General features: G+C 41.6%; 1 protein-coding gene across 1 annotated transcript in view; it reads left to right on the top strand.

Annotated features, from left to right (window-relative positions):
• The first annotated feature begins 2,297 nt into the window (after positions 1-2,297).
• Positions 2,298-20,018, top strand: part of LOC120052695 — a 40,245-nt gene continuing 22,524 nt past the window's right edge. The window contains exons 1-37 of the mRNA XM_038999758.1: positions 2,298-2,354; positions 2,695-2,981; positions 3,263-3,377; positions 3,662-3,752; positions 3,850-3,956; positions 5,096-5,312; positions 5,408-5,533; positions 5,937-6,054; positions 6,153-6,291; positions 6,798-6,908; positions 7,049-7,118; positions 7,348-7,485; positions 7,589-7,753; positions 7,870-7,964; positions 8,194-8,320; positions 8,429-8,684; positions 8,858-8,905; positions 9,184-9,292; positions 10,102-10,253; positions 10,330-10,468; positions 10,811-10,921; positions 11,172-11,351; positions 11,485-11,724; positions 11,805-11,961; positions 12,078-12,206; positions 12,723-12,873; positions 14,759-14,932; positions 15,260-15,415; positions 15,743-15,904; positions 16,232-16,387; positions 16,715-16,870; positions 17,201-17,356; positions 17,684-17,839; positions 18,223-18,333; positions 18,661-18,816; positions 19,144-19,299; positions 19,624-19,785. Coding sequence (XP_038855686.1) covers positions 2,298-2,354; positions 2,695-2,981; positions 3,263-3,377; positions 3,662-3,752; positions 3,850-3,956; positions 5,096-5,312; positions 5,408-5,533; positions 5,937-6,054; positions 6,153-6,291; positions 6,798-6,908; positions 7,049-7,118; positions 7,348-7,485; positions 7,589-7,753; positions 7,870-7,964; positions 8,194-8,320; positions 8,429-8,684; positions 8,858-8,905; positions 9,184-9,292; positions 10,102-10,253; positions 10,330-10,468; positions 10,811-10,921; positions 11,172-11,351; positions 11,485-11,724; positions 11,805-11,961; positions 12,078-12,206; positions 12,723-12,873; positions 14,759-14,932; positions 15,260-15,415; positions 15,743-15,904; positions 16,232-16,387; positions 16,715-16,870; positions 17,201-17,356; positions 17,684-17,839; positions 18,223-18,333; positions 18,661-18,816; positions 19,144-19,299; positions 19,624-19,785 — 5,336 coding nt within the window. The remainder of the gene's footprint in view (positions 2,355-2,694; positions 2,982-3,262; positions 3,378-3,661; positions 3,753-3,849; positions 3,957-5,095; positions 5,313-5,407; positions 5,534-5,936; positions 6,055-6,152; positions 6,292-6,797; positions 6,909-7,048; positions 7,119-7,347; positions 7,486-7,588; positions 7,754-7,869; positions 7,965-8,193; positions 8,321-8,428; positions 8,685-8,857; positions 8,906-9,183; positions 9,293-10,101; positions 10,254-10,329; positions 10,469-10,810; positions 10,922-11,171; positions 11,352-11,484; positions 11,725-11,804; positions 11,962-12,077; positions 12,207-12,722; positions 12,874-14,758; positions 14,933-15,259; positions 15,416-15,742; positions 15,905-16,231; positions 16,388-16,714; positions 16,871-17,200; positions 17,357-17,683; positions 17,840-18,222; positions 18,334-18,660; positions 18,817-19,143; positions 19,300-19,623; positions 19,786-20,018) is intronic.

Raw genomic sequence — 20,018 nt, 5'->3', positions numbered from 1 at the left:
TCGAAATCAAATGGAACGACCCTTCTACAAGAATATTGACATAAGGACATGAGATGGTGGAGCTACATTACACATTACCACATAACCACATTGTGCATTGCAACAATACTAATGGCATTTTGAAAATGTTTCGTGTTTATAAAACAATTAATTAGTAAAGTAAACAAGGGTTTTCCTTCATATCAAGTCATGAGCAATATTGCCATTGTGTGTAAAAACTCTTTGTGACAGGAGAAACAATAAGACATTTCAGCCTCAGTGTACGGACAATAGATTGAATCAGTAATCACTCTTATCATAGGAACACACCTGCATTGTGTTATGTTGGTCTATTAAATGAGTCATAAGAGATAAACAAATGAACACAAACACTTCATGACCTGTTTTGGTGTTTTATTTAGTCCATATATATATATATGAATTAATAAATACAATTAATCTAATAGATTAACTAATGCAATAATCTAACTAATGCAATAATAATGGTTATGAACATTGTCTATGGACACTGTGTCTCCTGAATGATGGGTCAGGGCTATATCCTCCTGGCTCAACTCAAGACTAGGTTGACATATACGTTTGGTTTATTTGGTTGGTCACGATACATTTTGGAACTTGGTCAGAAGGTAAACAAATCTAGGAACCACTTGTTTATTACACGTTTTTCTGTGCATTGAGAAAATGGGGTTTAAACCTCTCATATTGGCATGAGATGGCCATGAAATGCTTGGAACGGAGCCAGCCCTTCTGCCACACCTTCACGTCCAGAAAAACCAAGGACCTTCCCTTCACTCAGGTGGTATAAAGCCAAGAACCAACAAGTACCTTTCTCATACCACCTGTGTTCACTACCCAGAGGATGACCATGGGGACAACACAGACACCCACATGGGTGTTAATATGGATGGCTCTGGCGATTGGTTTAACTGCCTCTCAAAGTGGTAGGTAGAATCCATTATTGTTTTTTACATGAAACCTTGTAATTTAGTGTTGACAGGGCTAAACTGTATGTTACTGTATGTCATAGCACTCTCACAATAGCGCCAATGTTTATCTCATTGGACAGCCAAACAATGAGGGAATATTTGTCAATGCTAAGTCCTGCTTTTATGTGCTTTTAAGCATGAGTTATGATTGATGAATAGGTAAATGTAGGATTGGCAAGAGAACTACATAACAGAGCCTGAAATACACAGGATTCCACAATGATTTACAGTAAAACTTCATATAACTTATTAACATACACTTTGATTTCAGAGGATACATCAAAGGCCACAGTTAACATCATTCCCTCAATGTCAAGGATGCCTGAGATTGCAGGTAAGCTTCATAATACATGTGTTATACAGATGTGTGAGCCCTGAGGATGATGACAATGATCAACACTGCAGCCTTATATATCCACAGACAATGGTGAAAGGACAATAACCATGATGGAGACAGTCATAGCAAGTTGTGCAACAGGTTTTGTGGATTAGCTGTTTTTGAAAAGCATGAAGTAGCCTAAATAATTCAGTTTATAAACATGATAGAGATTGGATGTACTTTGAAAATTCTTGGTTTTTAGTTGATCAAATATTGAATTTGGCCATAGAAACGCCTTGAATAACACGTTCATAAATGCCCAAAAAATGTATCCTAAGGAATAAGGTTTTGAAATGTCTGGAGATATAAGAAAGCTCAGGATATATTTGTGTTTTTTTACACATATTTAACCCCTTTTTTTTGTTGGCACAAAACTACCGCCATGCTTCCATTCAGTGACACTTGAGGGGGTCGTAGACCAAACGGTTCTGACGCTACAGACAGAGGTTGGCACATCGGTGGTACTGACATCAGACGTGTCCCGTGACACTTGTGGGGGTCGTAGACCAAACGGTTCGGACGCTACAGACAGAGGTTGGCACATCGGTGGTACTGACATCAGACGAGTCCCGTGACACTTGTGGGGGTCGTAGACCAAACGGTTCGGACGCTACAGACAGAGGTTGGCACATCGGTGGTACTGACATCAGACGAGTCCCGTGACACTTATGGGGGTCGTAGACCAAACGGTTCTGACGCTACAGACAGAGGTTGGCACATCGGTGGTACTGACATCAGACGAGTCCCGTGACACTTGTGGGGGTCGTAGACCAAACGGTTCGGACGCTACAGACAGAGGTTGGCACATCGGTGGTACTGACATCAGACGAGTCCCGTGACACTTGTGGGGGTCGTAGACCAAACGGTTCGGACGCTACAGACAGAGGTTGGCACATCGGTGGTACTGACATCAGACGAGTCCCGTGACACTTATGGGGGTCGTAGACCAAACGGTTCTGACGCTACAGACAGAGGTTGGCACATCGGTGGTACTGACATCAGACGTGTCCCGTGACACTTGTGGGGGTCGTAGACCAAACGGTTCGGACGCTACAGACAGAGAGCCCATGCAAAAAAACAGATCTTTAGCTTAAACTGACAGATTTTGATGAGGATGTTTTCATGATGTTAATGAGATTGACACACGGGTGTGTCAGTAGACTCTTATGGTGAGTGAGTGAGGCCAATCTTGCAGTCAACCAATGGACTACTAGTTAAAAGCAAGATCTTACAAGGGGCAAAAGTTTGAAATAATTCTGCTCCCCGTTGTCTACTCATTTCTTTCTCTGTATCTAAAGATAAAACCTGCTGAATTGTATGCTATCATAGCTGAATTGGTTATCCGTTTCCTCAGGAGTGAGTCCTATACATAATGGCCAGGTCTGCAGCACATGGGGTAACTACCACTTCAAGACATTTGACGGAGACATCTTTCAGCTCCCCTCCACCTGCAACTATGTTGTGACCTCACTGTGCCATAGCAGTTATGAGGATTTCAACATCCAGATGAGGCGGCAGGTGGTGGACCACCAGCCCACCATTAGCAGGATCACCATGAAGCTGGATGGCGCAGTGGTGGAGCTATCCAAGGGTTCCGTTGTTGTTAATGGGAAGAAGTAAGTTCGTCAAGAATTTCTCATGTAGCTGTATTTCTCAATCAGTGCTCAAGTAGTTGGAGGTCATATTGTTGTCCCAGTCACTTTGACTTAAAAGATTAGACGCAACTTTATACTGTGTAATTATGCTCCAGCACATTTTTACAGTGATTGAGATGAGATTGCTGTTTTTGTACTACTAATGAAAATGTCTTAAAATGAAGTCAATTGAGCTAATGTAAAATTGGTTGGTCTGACTAAGTTCTAGTTAAATCTAATGCTTTGTCTTCCTCTTCCTCCAGTGCCACCTTACCATTCAGCCAGTCTGGTATTCTCATTGAAGAGACTCCCTCCCACATCAAGATCAAAGCAAAACTGGGATTGGTAGCCATATGGAACCAGGAGGATTCCTTCTTGGTAGTACAACAATTATGCATTTATGAATATTTCTGTTGTGGAGTTAGGTTTTTGCAGTGTGGTTAATGTATACATTTGAAGGCCTGTGCTGTGGTGGGCACTTGGAATGAATGTAGGCATTTGGAATGACTATAGGTAGTACTAATCTAAAGTTATTTTAAGTAATAGGTTATCACTGCGGTTAAATGTTCGTTTTGTTACAGTCATTTCCCGTTTTTGTCGAGTGTTATGCGGTTATGGAGGTAAACTGTCGCCCTAAAATGTCTAATGGTCTTCTATTTCAGGTGGAGATGGACATCAAATTCAGAAACAAGACCTGTGGTCTATGTGGAGATTTTAATGGAGTTCAACAATTTGATGAGTTCTATAGCCATGGTACATTTTCACTGACACTATCAACACATCAACCATTGCCTATTATTTGGAATACAGTTGACATTCAACAATAATTTGATTTATTTTTATGCCAAAGGTATGAAATTGTCCCCTGTCGACTTCGGAAACTTCTGGAAATTGGATGGTCCAACTGAAAGCTGTACTGAAAATACACTACCTTCGAATCATAAATGCCCCAATCTGGTAGGTTAAACTTTATCGCTTATGATAAGAATAGGGATATTGGCTAGGCTGCTGTGTACTTAACAACATGTGGGGTCCGAAATGACTGACTCCCTTGATAAAGATTAGCAAAAATGACTATACTGTATACTGCTACAGTATATATGCTCCATTTCTTTGAAAAATATATTATTTTATACTAATACAATTGCTCTGAGAAAGAGATTTTGTTTAAAAGTCATATTTTCTTTCTCTCCGGTCAGGGGTCAAAATTATTGACACCCCTGTTTTCAATACCTTTCAATACCTTGAGAGAATAATAGGACTGAGCCTTTTTCTAAAAATGTTTTATGAGTTGGAGAACATATTGGGAGGGATTTTAAACCATTCCTCCATAAAGAATCCTTCCAAATCCTTGATATCCTTTGTCTGTGCTTATGGACTGCCCTTCAATTCAAACCACAGATTTTCAATGGGTGTCAAGTTCGGAGACTGCAAAATAGCCCCTTTTTGCAATGGCCATCTCAGTCTCTCTTTGAAACCCACTGAAAATCTGTGGTTTGAATTAAAGGCCGTCCATAAGAACAGACGATGATTATCAAGGATCCTAATCAGTGGAGGCTGCTGAGGTAAAGACGGCTCGTAATAATAGCTGGAACGGAGCTGGAACGGAGTGTTTGATGCCATAATGGAGATGGCATCAAACACATGGAGAACATGTGTTTGATGTATTTGATACCATTCCACTAATTCCGCTCTAGCCATTACCACGAACCCGTCCTCCCCAATCAAGTTCCCACCAACCTCCTGTGCTCCTAATGTGTTCTTCAACTCATAAAACATTTAAAAAAAGGATTATTGCAGTTTTCCTTGCAAGGTGAGGTATTGAAAGATAGTGAAAACAACGATGTCAATAATTTTGACCCCTACCTTTTAGAGATTTTTTTGTATTACTTTTTAGACAAAATCTCTTTCTAGAAGCAATTGTATTAATATAAAATTGAAAAAAATCCCAAATTTGTTTTGCATACAATATCGTTACATTTTTGAATTATTTATTTTATACAGTCCTTTCTACTCGTTTTTATCAAGGGTGTCAATAATTTCAGACTCCACTGTATATGTCCTAATTATAACATCTCTCTGTTTTTGTTTGATAGAAACCAATTTGTGAGCAGTTGCTCTCCGGTCCTGCCTTCAGCAGCTGTAAGGACTTGTTGGCCATCGACTCATTTGTTGAGGCCTGTGTATCTGACCTGTGCCACTGTGATAACAGCACCAACTCCTTCTGCCTGTGCAACACCATCTCAGAGTACTCCCGTCAGTGTGTTCACGCAGGGGGGAAGCCAAAACAATGGAGGACTGAACAGTTCTGCTGTAAGCATGCCATTACTCCCCATATCAAAAATCTAATCGCACATTGGTTAGTTGCAACAGTATACTAATATTTTGAAATAACCTTATTTTTGCAGATAAGACATGCCCCTTCAACATGGAGTACCAGGAGTGTGGAAACCCCTGTGTTGACACCTGCTCCAACCCTGAGAGAGGCCAGCTGTGTGAGGAACACTGCTCAGATGGCTGCTTTTGTCCTCCAGGTAGGCAGACATATTTAAACATTCTCTGCACATCCTCTTCTTCAAAGAGATGTGATAAAATGCATTGGAATGTAGCAGACTGTATACTGATAGAATGCAAAGCAATTGATTGCATATTGTGGACCGGACTATGTTGCGTTACAAAGGCAACTACACATTTGGTCAAAAATCTTTGATCTGTTGTAATGGCCAGGTATATTATCTGATTCATGTGGTATTTAGTTTCCTGACACAAACAAGCCAGAGTGTCAGAAATTATTGTCTGTCTAGACAGAAAAATACTTTGAATTCAGATTTTAGTTACTAGGTGTTGTAACTAGTAACATAGTTACTAGGTGTTGCCTATGTAGGGCAGTATGTTGGGATGGAGACATAATAAACACATGTATGCTCTCACCCAAAGGAACCGTTTTTGATGACGTCAACAAGAATGGTTGTATCTCCTTGAGTCAATGCTCCTGCCGCCACAATGGAAAAACCTACGCACCCGGAGAGTCTTATTCAAGCACTTGTAAAGATTGGTAAGAAAACCAGGCTAAGAATTTTGACTTGAGTCTAAAATTTATTCCAGCAGTGACAATTTGTAAGTTCCATTGAATAATTGATATGTTGCCCTTAGCTCCTGTGCTGGTGGTCAGTGGAAGTGTGTGGACAAGGACTGTCCTGGCACCTGTGCTGTGGAGGGAGGATCCCACATCAACACCTATGATGGAAAAGCCTACACCTTCCATGGGGACTGCTCTTATGTTCTGACCAAGGTCAATATGCAGTTTCCTCACCAAAGATCTGTGTGCATCAATCTCATCCACATAAGACATCTTACAACTTGTCAACTTTTTTTGTAGTTATTATGTCTGTATTACAGCTTTGTCTCCAGCTTCTTTACTTTTCTTCTAACAAATCCAGGTTTATGATGAACATTGTAATCAAACTATATAGAACAGGGCTCTCCAACCATGTTCCTGGAGTGCTACCGTCCTGTAGGTTTTCACTCCAACCCTAATTTAGGGCACCTGATTCTACTAATTAGCTGGTTGATGAGCTGAATCAGGTTAGTTACAACTGGGGATGGAGCAAAAACCTACAGGAGAGTAGCTCTCCAGGAACAGAGTTGGGACAATACTATTCATCCTGCATTCATACGTTTATCTATGGAGAAATCTGGGTTGTTCATGTTTACTCTGTCTCTTGTTTTACACTGAGATATTGATTTTTCCTTTTATTAAGGCAAATATTTGTAACAACTTATTCATGTTTTTTTCAGGACTGTGATGGGATGCAATTCACTGTACTGGGTGATCTGGTGCAGTGTGGGCTTTCTGACAGTGAGACTTGTCTAAAGGCTGTTACCCTGTCCCTCTCAGAAGGAGCCACTGTAAGTATTCTTTGACTGACATGCTCTCAGCCTTTGACTGCAGTAGATGTTTTTCCCCTAATGTTGTTAGGTTTTAGACTTTAATGTATAATTTGAATATCATGAATAAGAATATGGATACACAATGCCCCTCTACGCAGGTGATCAACATACAACCCAATGGAAAAGCCTTTGTAAATGGAATCTATTCTCAGCTGCCCTTTTCTGTTGGTAAGTTAGAGTTGCACAATAAACATACCGTCATCTCAATGTAGTCGTGACTAGGCATATATGACATTTGTGTCCTACAGGTAAGCACATCATTGTATGGGGAATACATTATGATAAATGGGAATGTCGTGATGGCGATGTAGCTTTATCATTCAACACTGACACATATTTTACTTAACATCATAATGCTGAATCTTACTCCTTCCTCTTCCCACTTTGTTCCTTATAGCTGGAGTAACTATTTTCAGAGCCTCCTCATTTTTCATCATCGTCCAGACCACCTTTGGCCTCCAGTTGGAAATCCAACTCTCACCAATCATGCAGGTCTATATTGCTGCAAGCACCGTTTGGCAGCAGAGAACTTGTGGTATGTCTCATCATCCGTTGACCAACCACCACAGTCCACTGAGGTGTTCATGTTCTGGGAATGATTTATTTTCCCTGTACATAAATACATGTTCACCCTACAGGTCTTTGTGGAAACTTCAACAACAACCAAGGAGATGATTTCAAGGTCCTGAGTGGAGTGACTGAGGGCACAGCCATTGGTTTTGCAAACACCTGGAAAACACGAGCCAGCTGCCCAGACATCAAGAGTAGCTTTGAAAGCCCCTGCAGCTTAAGTCTTGACAATGGTAGCTGCATGGTTAATCCCCTTTCCATGTCTGTTTTAATTGTTATGGAGAATGGTGCAAGTGTTTCTTAAAGTTGGCCTAACTAATTCATGTGGTTTATTTTTTCACTATTTCAGAGAAGTATGCCCAGCACTGGTGCTCTCAGCTGGCTGATCCTAAAGGGTTGTTTGCTCCATGCCACACAGCAATAAGCCCAGACATGTACAAAGACGTGAGACCCCATCCCCATACTATTCATTTCTGAATATTTCATGAGCATATCTAATACACAAATGTATGTATCATGTGATTACATTTGTTCTGGGGCAATTGAGAATAATTTTGCTTGCTGTTAAATATTGTTTTCTGCACAGTGTTTGTGCATATTATGCACACACAACTAATTAAAAATATTGTACAGTATAATATGGATGCTGTTCTGACTGTGGTTTTCTATTCAGAACTGCATGTATGACAGCTGTAACTGTGAGAAGAGTGAGGACTGCATGTGTGCTGCCGTCTCCTCTTATGTCCACGCTTGTGCTGCCGAGGGTATCCAGCTCAGCGGCTGGAGAGACACTATCTGCAGTGAGTGACAATCACACCATAATACCTAAGAAGATGTGTCAATTGTGGGAGAATAAGATACAAATATGATAAATATTTACATCTAACAGTAATTGTTGCCATCCCCAGACAAATACTCCACCTCGTGCCCTAGCACCATGGTCTACAGCTACAGCATAAAAAGCAGTGATCGCTCCTGCCGTTGCTACAGCGACTCTGACTTTACCTGTTCAATCACCTTCGAGTCTGTGGATGGGTGTGTCTGTTCTGAGGGAACCTACCTGGATGATGAGGGCAAGTGTGTTGCACCAGCCAGCTGCCCTTGTTATTACAAGGGCTCAGTGGTGTCCCCTGGAGAGGTCATCAGCAAGGATGGAACCATGTGGTATGGACCGAGTTATTTACCTACCTATACTCAAACTGCATATCAATGTCATTCACAACACATTTTATTTTAAAGGCATATTTTTTGGACTTTATGAACCAAGGGCCTTGGGCCTTGCTTTCCTGCAGTGAGCATAGGGACATTCAAGTACCATTAACATCATTTTATTTCAGCACCTGCAAGGAGGGCAAACTCCATTGTATTGGAGATTCACCTGATCATCCATGTAAGTTCATGTATATAAATTGTCAAAACATCTCACAATTTTGAGATATTGTACTGTGCCAGGCAACACTGAATTTGAAATAAGTCTATTCTTTTAATGGCACTCTGTCAAATCCTATATACACATGTGGTGTGTGGTAGTAGTATGCAATTGGCAACATAACCAGGCTATGTGCATGTTGAATTATCATCTCTCCATCCTAGTACACACTTTACAGAGCATATTGATTTTGTGAAAGACACAACAGAGTCATGATACATGAATTCCCTTTATTTCCACAGCATGTGTTGCACCAATGGTTTTCGTCAACTGCTCCAGTGCAAGCCCAGGAGTGAGAGGGTTAGAGTGTCAGAAGAGCTGCAATATTCTGGATATGGCCTGTGTAAGTCCCCTATTTACTTCGTCTCCAGGCCATTTCACACAGCGGATATAAACCTGTGTACAAAATATTAAGAACACTTTCCTAATATTGATATGAATACACAATCCGTCTCAATTGTCTAATGGCTTGAAAATCCTTCTTCAACCTGTCTCCTCCTCTTCATCTACACTTATTGAAGTGGATTTAACAATTGACATCAATAAGGGATCAATGCTTTCAGCTGGATTCCCCTGGTCAGTCTATGTTATTGAAAGAGCAGGTGTTCGTATTGTTTCTACACTCAGTGTATCTAATGGCCAAAGGATTGTGAATAAAAATCAAGTGTAAAATATAAACTTTCAGTTTTTTATATATTGGTAAATTTAACATAGTCTCCTAGCTATTGTGCACAGCGTATATAAGCCTGGTACATTAACGATTCCATTTTGTCCTTAGTGGGAGTGATCATATAGTTCTATGGGAGTTTCCTTATTGAGTAAAGTATTTGCCATCATTTAATTTGAGCGAATCACACGACTGCGAGGCGTGGCTCTGTGCTTGTGATGTGCTAGTGTATGGGGGAAGGTTATTGGGAAGGTTTTGTGGGAGATGATTGTTTGGTAGATTAAGCCGAATAAGCCAATACCTATGCGCTGGGAGTTTCTCCTGGTCTCTCTGTATTGACTAATGGCTAACAAAGGCCAAGTTTGACCTTTTGGTCCACCAGAATCTTCACGCATTTGGGCGGAACTTTCTGGGAACCAGATTAACTTATAGTTTACACCATTTTTACACAACAGATTTTCAAATCAATAATTTTCACTTTACAGATCAGCACAGAGTGCATTTCAGGCTGTATGTGTCCCTCTGGACTGGTATCCGATGGAAAAGGAGGCTGCATCATGCCAGACCTTTGTCCTTGTTCTCACAATGCAGCTACTTACCAACCAGGAGACAGAATCAAGGTCGACTGCAATACCTGGTAAGCTCATCTTGCCTCATTTGGGGTTTTAAACCAATTAAGACTTCAGTTTAATATCTGTTTTTGCCACTTTCAGCACTTGTAAAGACAGAAAATGGCAGTGCACAACTAACCTGTGCCATGGAACCTGTGCCATTTATGGAGATGGACACTACATTACTTTTGACGGGAAACGATTCACTTTCGAAGGAGACTGTGAATACACTCTTACAAAGGTATGCTTGCAGGGTAACGTGATAGTCTAAGTGATCAACACCAATATTATTTGTTTTATTGGTTAAGTATTAATACATGATGACCAATAAGGGTTTGTGTTCATTTTTTAAAGGTATATACTGTAGGTGTTTCTGGGGAGTCTTAAAAGCAATATTTGAAACTGTTTGGACATTATCTGCTGTTGCTTTGTGAATGCTACTGTAGCATTCCCAACGAGATGAACCTTTTCATTATTTCAATGATTGACTTACCACGTGTGGTTGGAGATAATGTACCATCCACCATAATACTGTGTTGGCTGTTGTTACATTTATGACTGAAATTGAGTCTACCTTAAACAGGACTACTGTGGAAACAACAATGCCAATGGCAGCTTCAGAGTCATCACTGAGAACATCCCTTGTGGAACAACAGGCACCACCTGCTCCAAGGCCATCAAGCTCTTCCTGGGGGTAACTAGATTCCTGCTTCCTGCCTGGCACATACCATTACTGAAGCCAAGACTACTACTTTTCAGTCATACATACATACATACATATATGCATACATACATACATAAATACATACATAATATAAAGCAGACATTACAAAATACACACATCAAAGCTTCATGAGGCTAGGCAAAAAAAAACACATTATAGCATACATTATAACATAATCAGTAATTAGATAAATTTATATTTTTTTTAAAATCTCTTTCAGAACAATGAATTAATCCTGACAGAAGGGAACTACCAAGTCGTTGAGAGAAATACAGGGGAGGCGGTTCCTTACCAGATTCGCACAATGGGCATCTACCTTGTGATTGAAGCCAATAATGGTTTGATTCTCATGTGGGACAGGAAAACAAGCATGTTCATCAAACTTAACCCACAGTTCAAGGTACATTTCAACCTTGATTGGATGACAAATGAGATATTAAAATATGTTTCTAGTATTCCATTAACCGATATTCACAAGTCTGTTATGACTCCTTTTTATCATTCAACTGAATCTAATGCTATGTCCTCTTCAGGGACATGTCTGTGGTCTGTGTGGAAACTATGATGGCAACGCAAACAATGACTTCACTACCAGGAGCCAGGCAGTTGTTGTCAATTCTCTCGACTTTGGAAACAGCTGGAAAGTCTCTGCAAGCTGCCCCGATGCAAAGAGCAAAAGGAGCCCCTGTACTGCCAACCCTTACAGGCAGTCTTGGTCACAGAAGCAGTGCAGCATCATACAGAGCAAAGTTTTCGCAGACTGCCATTCTAAAGTAGGTTTAGACTTTAGTCGTTCACTGAATGTTTTGGAATTTTATATGATCATGTTGACTAAATTATGTTCTCCAATTAGGTGGACCCCTCTTCTTTCTATGATGCTTGTGTGACAGACTCATGTGCTTGCGACAGTGGTGGAGACTGTGAGTGTTTCTGTACCGCTGTGGCAGCTTATGCAGAGGCCTGTAATGAGGCTGGAGCCTGCATAGCCTGGAGAAGCCCACAAATCTGCCGTGAGTTTCGAAATGTTCAATTAATTTAAGTGCTGACATAAAAATATGCTTAATCCACTCAGTTTAAACCAAATTGAAGATAATACTTACAGAGAGCTTTTGTCCATCACATACAGCACTGTTCTGTGATTACTACAACACCCCTGGAGAATGTGAGTGGCACTACAAGGCATGTGGAGCTCAGTGTATGAAGACCTGCAGGAATCCTTCCGGGAGCTGCTCCACTCAGATACCACCTCTTGAAGGTACAGTAGACATTAATTTAGGATCTATTTTGGGCAACAACAATTTTCCATAACATGTACTTATTATTTATTTAATGTTAAAGCTAGAGTCCTTAAATGAAACAGTAACAAAGTCGCCACCCCGCCTCTGTTTCGGTAAAAAGCTGAGAGATGGCCCAGGAGAATTGTATTCACTCTCAAATTCATACAGGGCTATGGATGCAAGGGCTGACCATTCATGATATAAAAATTATTGTTTTAACCATGTTTTGAGGCTACACAGTGTTTGACTTAATTTGTATTGTTTACAAACATTGTGGTAAAACAAACATGTATTTTGGGTTCTTATGGGGTACGACAGTTGAACTAAGCTCAGGAGGCATTTATAAGTTATATTCTTCAAGAATTAATGGGTATATATTATTCATTTATAGGTCAAAAAATTGCTGTAGCAACAAAAGATTCTAGCTTTAAATTACCTCTATCAATCAATTACTTTTTGATCATTAATATTTGAATATTTTTCTTCTTCTTTAGGTTGCTATCCAAAATGTCCTCCTGCTCAACCTTTCTTTGATGAAGATATAATGAAGTGTGTGGAGAAGGAGCAGTGTGGCTGCTATGGCAGAGATGGAAAACACTACAATAATGGAGAAAAAGTACCGACCACAGAAAACTGCCAGACATGGTATGTCTTTAGTAATACAGAGAATCTTGGTCTTGGCTAAAATTGTGAACACCGTAACTTTGTTTGAATGTCAAAAATTAAACTAAGTAGAATTGTAAATGTTTCTTTTTCCAAAGCTATTGTAATTCCGTGACAGTTGACTGCAAATACGATGTACAAGGTATGAATGCATCCCTGAACAAAAACAAAAACACATTAATAATGTTTTCAACATTCCAGTACCCTAAAATATATCTTATCATTTCAGCTTGCACTTGCACCTACAATGGGAACAAATACCCCTATGGGCATATCATATACGATACAACAGATGGACATAGCAGCTGTATGACAGCAGTTTGTGGGAAGAATGGAACCATTCACAGGGACATGTACCCATGTTCAACTACAACTCCAACAACTTCTATTCCATCTCATCCAACTCCATCTACGAATGTTCCTACCTCTACATCATTCTCTACAGTGACAACAAATGTTTTCACTTTCTCAACACCAACGCCAACTGGTGGGTACCTGAAACTGATGCTTGAGTGACTAGTGACTAGTATGACTTGGTTATATATCAGAGTAGGCTGATGAGGGGAGGACGGCTCATAATAATGAGTGGGAAAGAGTAAATGGAATGGTGTCAAACACAAGGAAATCAGGTGTTTGTGTTTGAGACCATTCCATTTATTCCATTCCAGTTATTACTATGAGCCCGTCCTCTCTGTTTAAAGTTCCACCAGCCACCATTGTTGCATATGAAGTGTGAACACTACAGCAAGTATCTCTTATGATCAAAATGGCTGAAGACATTGCTAACTAGGCACCTTCCTTAGATTGTGTTACATTACCACCACTCTAAAAGAAGAAAAGGTATTTTTATATTTTTGTATTTAACTGACTAACTGTAATGTATACCCTGATTCTATAGAGCCAGCCACATCTTCAACAGAGACAACAGCGTCTCCAACAACCTTCACTACTACATGTGGATATCCATGTGTGTGGTCACAATGGTTTGATACCACATTCCCTACACTTGGAACTCCAGGAGGAGACTCTGAAACCTACAACAACATAAGAGCAGAGGGACACGATATATGTGAGAAGCCAAGCAAGATCCAATGCAGAGCCGAGAAGTACCCAAATGTTAGCATAAGCCAAGTAGGCCAAGTGGTGCAGTGTAATGTAGCAGAAGGGTTGACTTGCAGAAATGAAGACCAGTCAGGCCCATTCCCACTGTGCTTTAACTACCAAGTTCGAGTCCTCTGCTGTGATGAAAATCTTTGCACATCTAAGCCTACAACCATTTCACCAACAACTACAAGACCACCTGTTACGAAGACAACAACAACTACAACAGCAACCACCTCCACTTTATCAACAACCACGTTGACTACAAAAACCCCTACCTGCACAGTTTGTGAGTGGTCACCTTGGTATAATGTGGACTATCCTCAATTTGGTCCTGGGGGTGGCGACAATGAATCAATTAAAAAGATTATAGAATCTGGGAAAGATATTTGTGAAAAACCAGTAGATGTCATATGCCAAGCAGTGCGATATCCAGGGGTCCCATTGTCTGAATTAGGACAGAAGGTAGAATGTAATACGAAGGTTGGATTAATATGCCAGAACAAAGATCAAGGTATTCCTCCAATATGCCTTGACTATGAAATTAAGGTCAAATGTTGTAAGACTGTGAAATGTCACACTACAACACAAGAAACTACACCTACTGTCACAACTACAACAATGTCAACATCCACTTTAACTACAATAACAAGTAAACCAATGACAATCACTACTCCTCCAACCTCAACTCAACCTCTGACCACAACTACAACTCCTACCACCACTACAACACCCACTACTACAATGTTGACATCGACTGCTCCAGCTACCATATCAACAACAGTTCCTTGGGCCACTACTCCTACACCCACTACTACAATCCTAACTTCGACAGCTCCATCTACAACAAAAACAACAACTCTGCCTTCCACCACTACTACACCTCCAACCTCTACTCCTACATCAACCTCAACAGGAGTATACACTACCCCGTGCAGTGGTGAAGAAAGTTGTGTGTGGTCAGACTGGATCAACCTTGGTCAGCCAACCTCTGGCTCTGAAGGTGGAGATAATGAATCAATTAAGAACATCATTGCTAGTGGTTATCACATTTGCTCAGCTCCAGAGGCAGTTGAATGTAGAGCAAAACAATACCCTGGACTTCAGATCTCTCAGCTTGGCCAAGACGTGACTTGCAATCCATCCGTTGGACTGATTTGTCAAAACAATAAGCAAGGTCTTCAGCAAAAGTGCTTCGATTACGAGATACGAGTGAAATGTTGTCAATGTGCACCAACAACACACATCCCGACAACAACAACAACAGTTCCTTCTACCACTACTCCTACACCCACTACTACAATCCTAACTTCGACAGCTCCATCTACAACAAAAACAACAACTCTGCCTTCCACCACTACTACACCTCCAACCTCTACTCCTACATCAACCTCAACAGGAGTATACACTACCCCGTGCAGTGGTGAAGAAAGTTGTGTGTGGTCAGACTGGATCAACCTTGGTCAGCCAACCTCTGGCTCTGAAGGTGGAGATAATGAATCCATTAAGAACATCATTGCTAGTGGTTATCACATTTGCTCAGCTCCAGAGGCAGTTGAATGTAGAGCAAAACAATACCCTGGACTTCAGATCTCTCAGCTTGGCCAAGACGTGACTTGCAATCCATCCGTTGGACTGATTTGTCAAAACAATAAGCAAGGTCTTCAGCAAAAGTGCTTCGATTACGAGATACGAGTGAAATGTTGTCAATGTGCGCCAACAACACATGTCCCGACAACAACAACAACAGTTCCTTCTACCACTACTCCTACACCGACTTCTACAACGTTAACTTCGACAGCTCCATCTACATCTACAACAAAAACAACAACTCTGCCTTCCACCACTACTACACCTCCAACCTCTACTCCTACATCAACCTCAACAGGAGTATACACTACCCCGTGCAGTGGTGAAGAAAGTTGTGTGTGGTCAGACTGGATCAACCTTGGTCAGCCAACCTCTGGCTCTGAAGGTGGAGATAATGAATCCATTAAGAACATCATTGCTAGTGGTTATCACATTTGCTCAGCTCCAGAGGCAGTTGAATGTAGAGCAAAACAATACCCTGGACTTCAGATCTCTCAGCTTGGCCAAGACGTGACTTGCAATCCATCCGTTGGACTGATTTGTCAAAACAATAAGCAAGGTCTTCAGCAAAAGTGCTTCGATTACGAGATACGAGTGAAATGTTGTCAATGTGCACCAACAACACACATCCCGACAACAACAACAACAGTTCCTTCTACCACTACTCCTACACCCACTACTACAATCCTAACTTCGACAGCTCCATCTACAACAAAAACAACAACTCTGCCTTCCACCACTACTACACCTCCAACCTCTACTCCTACATCAACCTCAACAGGAGTATACACTACCCCGTGCAGTGGTGAAGAAAGTTGTGTGTGGTCAGACTGGATCAACCTTGGTCAGCCAACCTCTGGCTCTGAAGGTGGAGATAATGAATCCATTAAGAACATCATTGCTAGTGGTTATCACATTTGCTCAGCTCCAGAGGCAGTTGAATGTAGAGCAAAACAATACCCTGGACTTCAGATCTCTCAGCTTGGCCAAGACGTGACTTGCAATCCATCCGTTGGACTGATTTGTCAAAACAATAAGCAAGGTCTTCAGCAAAAGTGCTTCGATTACGAGATACGAGTGAAATGTTGTCAATGTGCACCAACAACACACATCCCGACAACAACAACAACAGTTCCTTCTACCACTACTCCTACACCCACTACTACAATCCTAACTTCGACAGCTCCATCTACAACAAAAACAACAACTCTGCCTTCCACCACTACTACACCTCCAACCTCTACTCCTACATCAACCTCAACAGGAGTATACACTACCCCGTGCAGTGGTGAAGAAAGTTGTGTGTGGTCAGACTGGATCAACCTTGGTCAGCCAACCTCTGGCTCTGAAGGTGGAGATAATGAATCCATTAAGAACATCATTGCTAGTGGTTATCACATTTGCTCAGCTCCAGAGGCAGTTGAATGTAGAGCAAAACAATACCCTGGACTTCAGATCTCTCAGCTTGGCCAAGACGTGACTTGCAATCCATCCGTTGGACTGATTTGTCAAAACAATAAGCACGGTCTTCAGCAAAAGTGCTTCGATTACGAGATACGAGTGAAATGTTGTCAATGTGCACCAACAACACACATCCCGACAACAACAACAACAACAGTTCCTTCTACCACTACTCCTACACCCACTACTACAATCCTAACTTCGACAGCTCCATCTACAACAAAAACAACAACTCTGCCTTCCACCACTACTACACCTCCAACCTCTACTCCTACATCAACCTCAACAGGAGTATACACTACCCCGTGCAGTGGTGAAGAAAGTTGTGTGTGGTCAGACTGGATCAACCTTGGTCAGCCAACCTCTGGCTCTGAAGGTGGAGATAATGAATCCATTAAGAACATCATTGCTAGTGGTTATCACATTTGCTCAGCTCCAGAGGCAGTTGAATGTAGAGCAAAACAATACCCTGGACTTCAGATCTCTCAGCTTGGCCAAGACGTGACTTGCAATCCATCCGTTGGACTGATTTGTCAAAACAATAAGCAAGGTCTTCAGCAAAAGTGCTTCGATTACGAGATACGAGTGAAATGTTGTCAATGTGCACCAACAACACACATCCCGACAACAACAACAACAGTTCCTTCTACCACTACTCCTACACCCACTACTACAATCCTAACTTCGACAGCTCCATCTACAACAAAAACAACAACTCTGCCTTCCACCACTACTACACCTCCAACCTCTACTCCTACATCAACCTCAACAGGAGTATACACTACCCCGTGCAGTGGTGAAGAAAGTTGTGTGTGGTCAGACTGGATCAACCTTGGTCAGCCAACCTCTGGCTCTGAAGGTGGAGATAATGAATCCATTAAGAACATCATTGCTAGTGGTTATCACATTTGCTCAGCTCCAGAGGCAGTTGAATGTAGAGCAAAACAATACCCTGGACTTCAGATCTCTCAGCTTGGCCAAGACGTGACTTGCAATCCATCCGTTGGACTGATTTGTCAAAACAATAAGCAAGGTCTTCAGCAAAAGTGCTTCGATTACGAGATACGAGTGAAATGTTGTCAATGTGCGACCACAACAACATATGTCCCGACAACAACAACAACAGTTCCTTCTACCACTACTCCTACACCGACTTACTACAATCGTTAACTTCGACAGCTCCATCTACATCTACAACAAAAACAACAACTCTGCCTTCCACCACTACTACACCTCCAACCTCTACTCCTACATCAACCTCAACAGGAGTATACACTACCCCGTGCAGTGGTGAAGAAAGTTGTGTGTGGTCAGACTGGATCAACCTTGGTCAGCCAACCTCTGGCTCTGAAGGTGGAGATAATGAATCCATTAAGAACATCATTGCTAGTGGTTATCACATTTGCTCAGCTCCAGAGGCAGTTGAATGTAGAGCAAAACAATACCCTGGACTTCAGATCTCTCAGCTTGGCCAAGACGTGACTTGCAATCCATCCGTTGGACTGATTTGTCAAAACAATAAGCAAGGTCTTCAGCAAAAGTGCTTCGATTACGAGATACGAGTGAAATGTTGTCAATGTGCACCAACAACACACATCCCGACAACAACAACAACAGTTCCTTCTACCACTACTCCTACACCCACTACTACAATCCTAACTTCGACAGCTCCATCTACAACAAAAACAACAACTCTGCCTTCCACCACTACTACACCTCCAACCTCTACTCCTACATCAACCTCAACAGGAGTATACACTACCCCGTGCAGTGGTGAAGAAAGTTGTGTGTGGTCAGACTGGATCAACCTTGGTCAGCCAACCTCTGGCTCTGAAGGTGGAGATAATGAATCCATTAAGAACATCATTGCTAGTGGTTATCACATTTGCTCAGCTCCAGAGGCAGTTGAATGTAGAGCAAAACAATACCCTGGACTTCAGATCTCTCAGCTTGGCCAAGACGTGACTTGCAATCCATCCGTTGGACTGATTTGTCAAAACAATAAGCAAGGTCTTCAGCAAAAGTGCTTCGATTACGAGATACGAGTGAAATGTTGTCAATGTGCACCAACAACACACATCCCGACAACAACAACAACAGTTCCTTCTACCACTACTCCTACACCCACTACTACAATCCTAACTTCGACAGCTCCATCTACAACAAAAACAACAACTCTGCCTTCCACCACTACTACACCTCCAACCTCTACTCCTACATCAACCTCAACAGGAGTATACACTACCCCGTGCAGTGGTGAAGAAAGTTGTGTGTGGTCAGACTGGATCAACCTTGGTCAGCCAACCTCTGGCTCTGAAGGTGGAGATAATGAATCCATTAAGAACATCATTGCTAGTGGTTATCACATTTGCTCAGCTCCAGAGGCAGTTGAATGTAGAGCAAAACAATACCCTGGACTTCAGATCTCTCAGCTTGGCCAAGACGTGACTTGCAATCCATCCGTTGGACTGATTTGTCAAAACAATAAGCAAGGTCTTCAGCAAAAGTGCTTCGATTACGAGATACGAGTGAAATGTTGTCAATGTGCGCCAACAACACATGTCCCGACAACAACAACAGTTCCTTCTACCACTACTCCTACACCGACTTCTACAACGTTAACTTCGACAGCTCCATCTACATCTACAACAAAAACAACAACTCTGCCTTCCACCACTACTACACCTCCAACCTCTACTCCTACATCAACCTCAACAGGAGTATACACTACCCCGTGCAGTGGTGAAGAAAGTTGTGTGTGGTCAGACTGGATCAACCTTGGTCAGCCAACCTCTGGCTCTGAAGGTGGAGATAATGAATCCATTAAGAACATCATTGCTAGTGGTTATCACATTTGCTCAGCTCCAGAGGCAGTTGAATGTAGAGCAAAACAATACCCTGGACTTCAGATCTCTCAGCTTGGCCAAGACGTGACTTGCAATCCATCCGTTGGACTGATTTGTCAAAACAATAAG

This window comes from Salvelinus namaycush, chromosome 1, assembly GCF_016432855.1.
Source record: "Salvelinus namaycush isolate Seneca chromosome 1, SaNama_1.0, whole genome shotgun sequence".
Taxonomy (NCBI): domain Eukaryota; kingdom Metazoa; phylum Chordata; class Actinopteri; order Salmoniformes; family Salmonidae; genus Salvelinus; species Salvelinus namaycush.
This window is presented reverse-complemented; position numbering and strand designations above follow the sequence as displayed.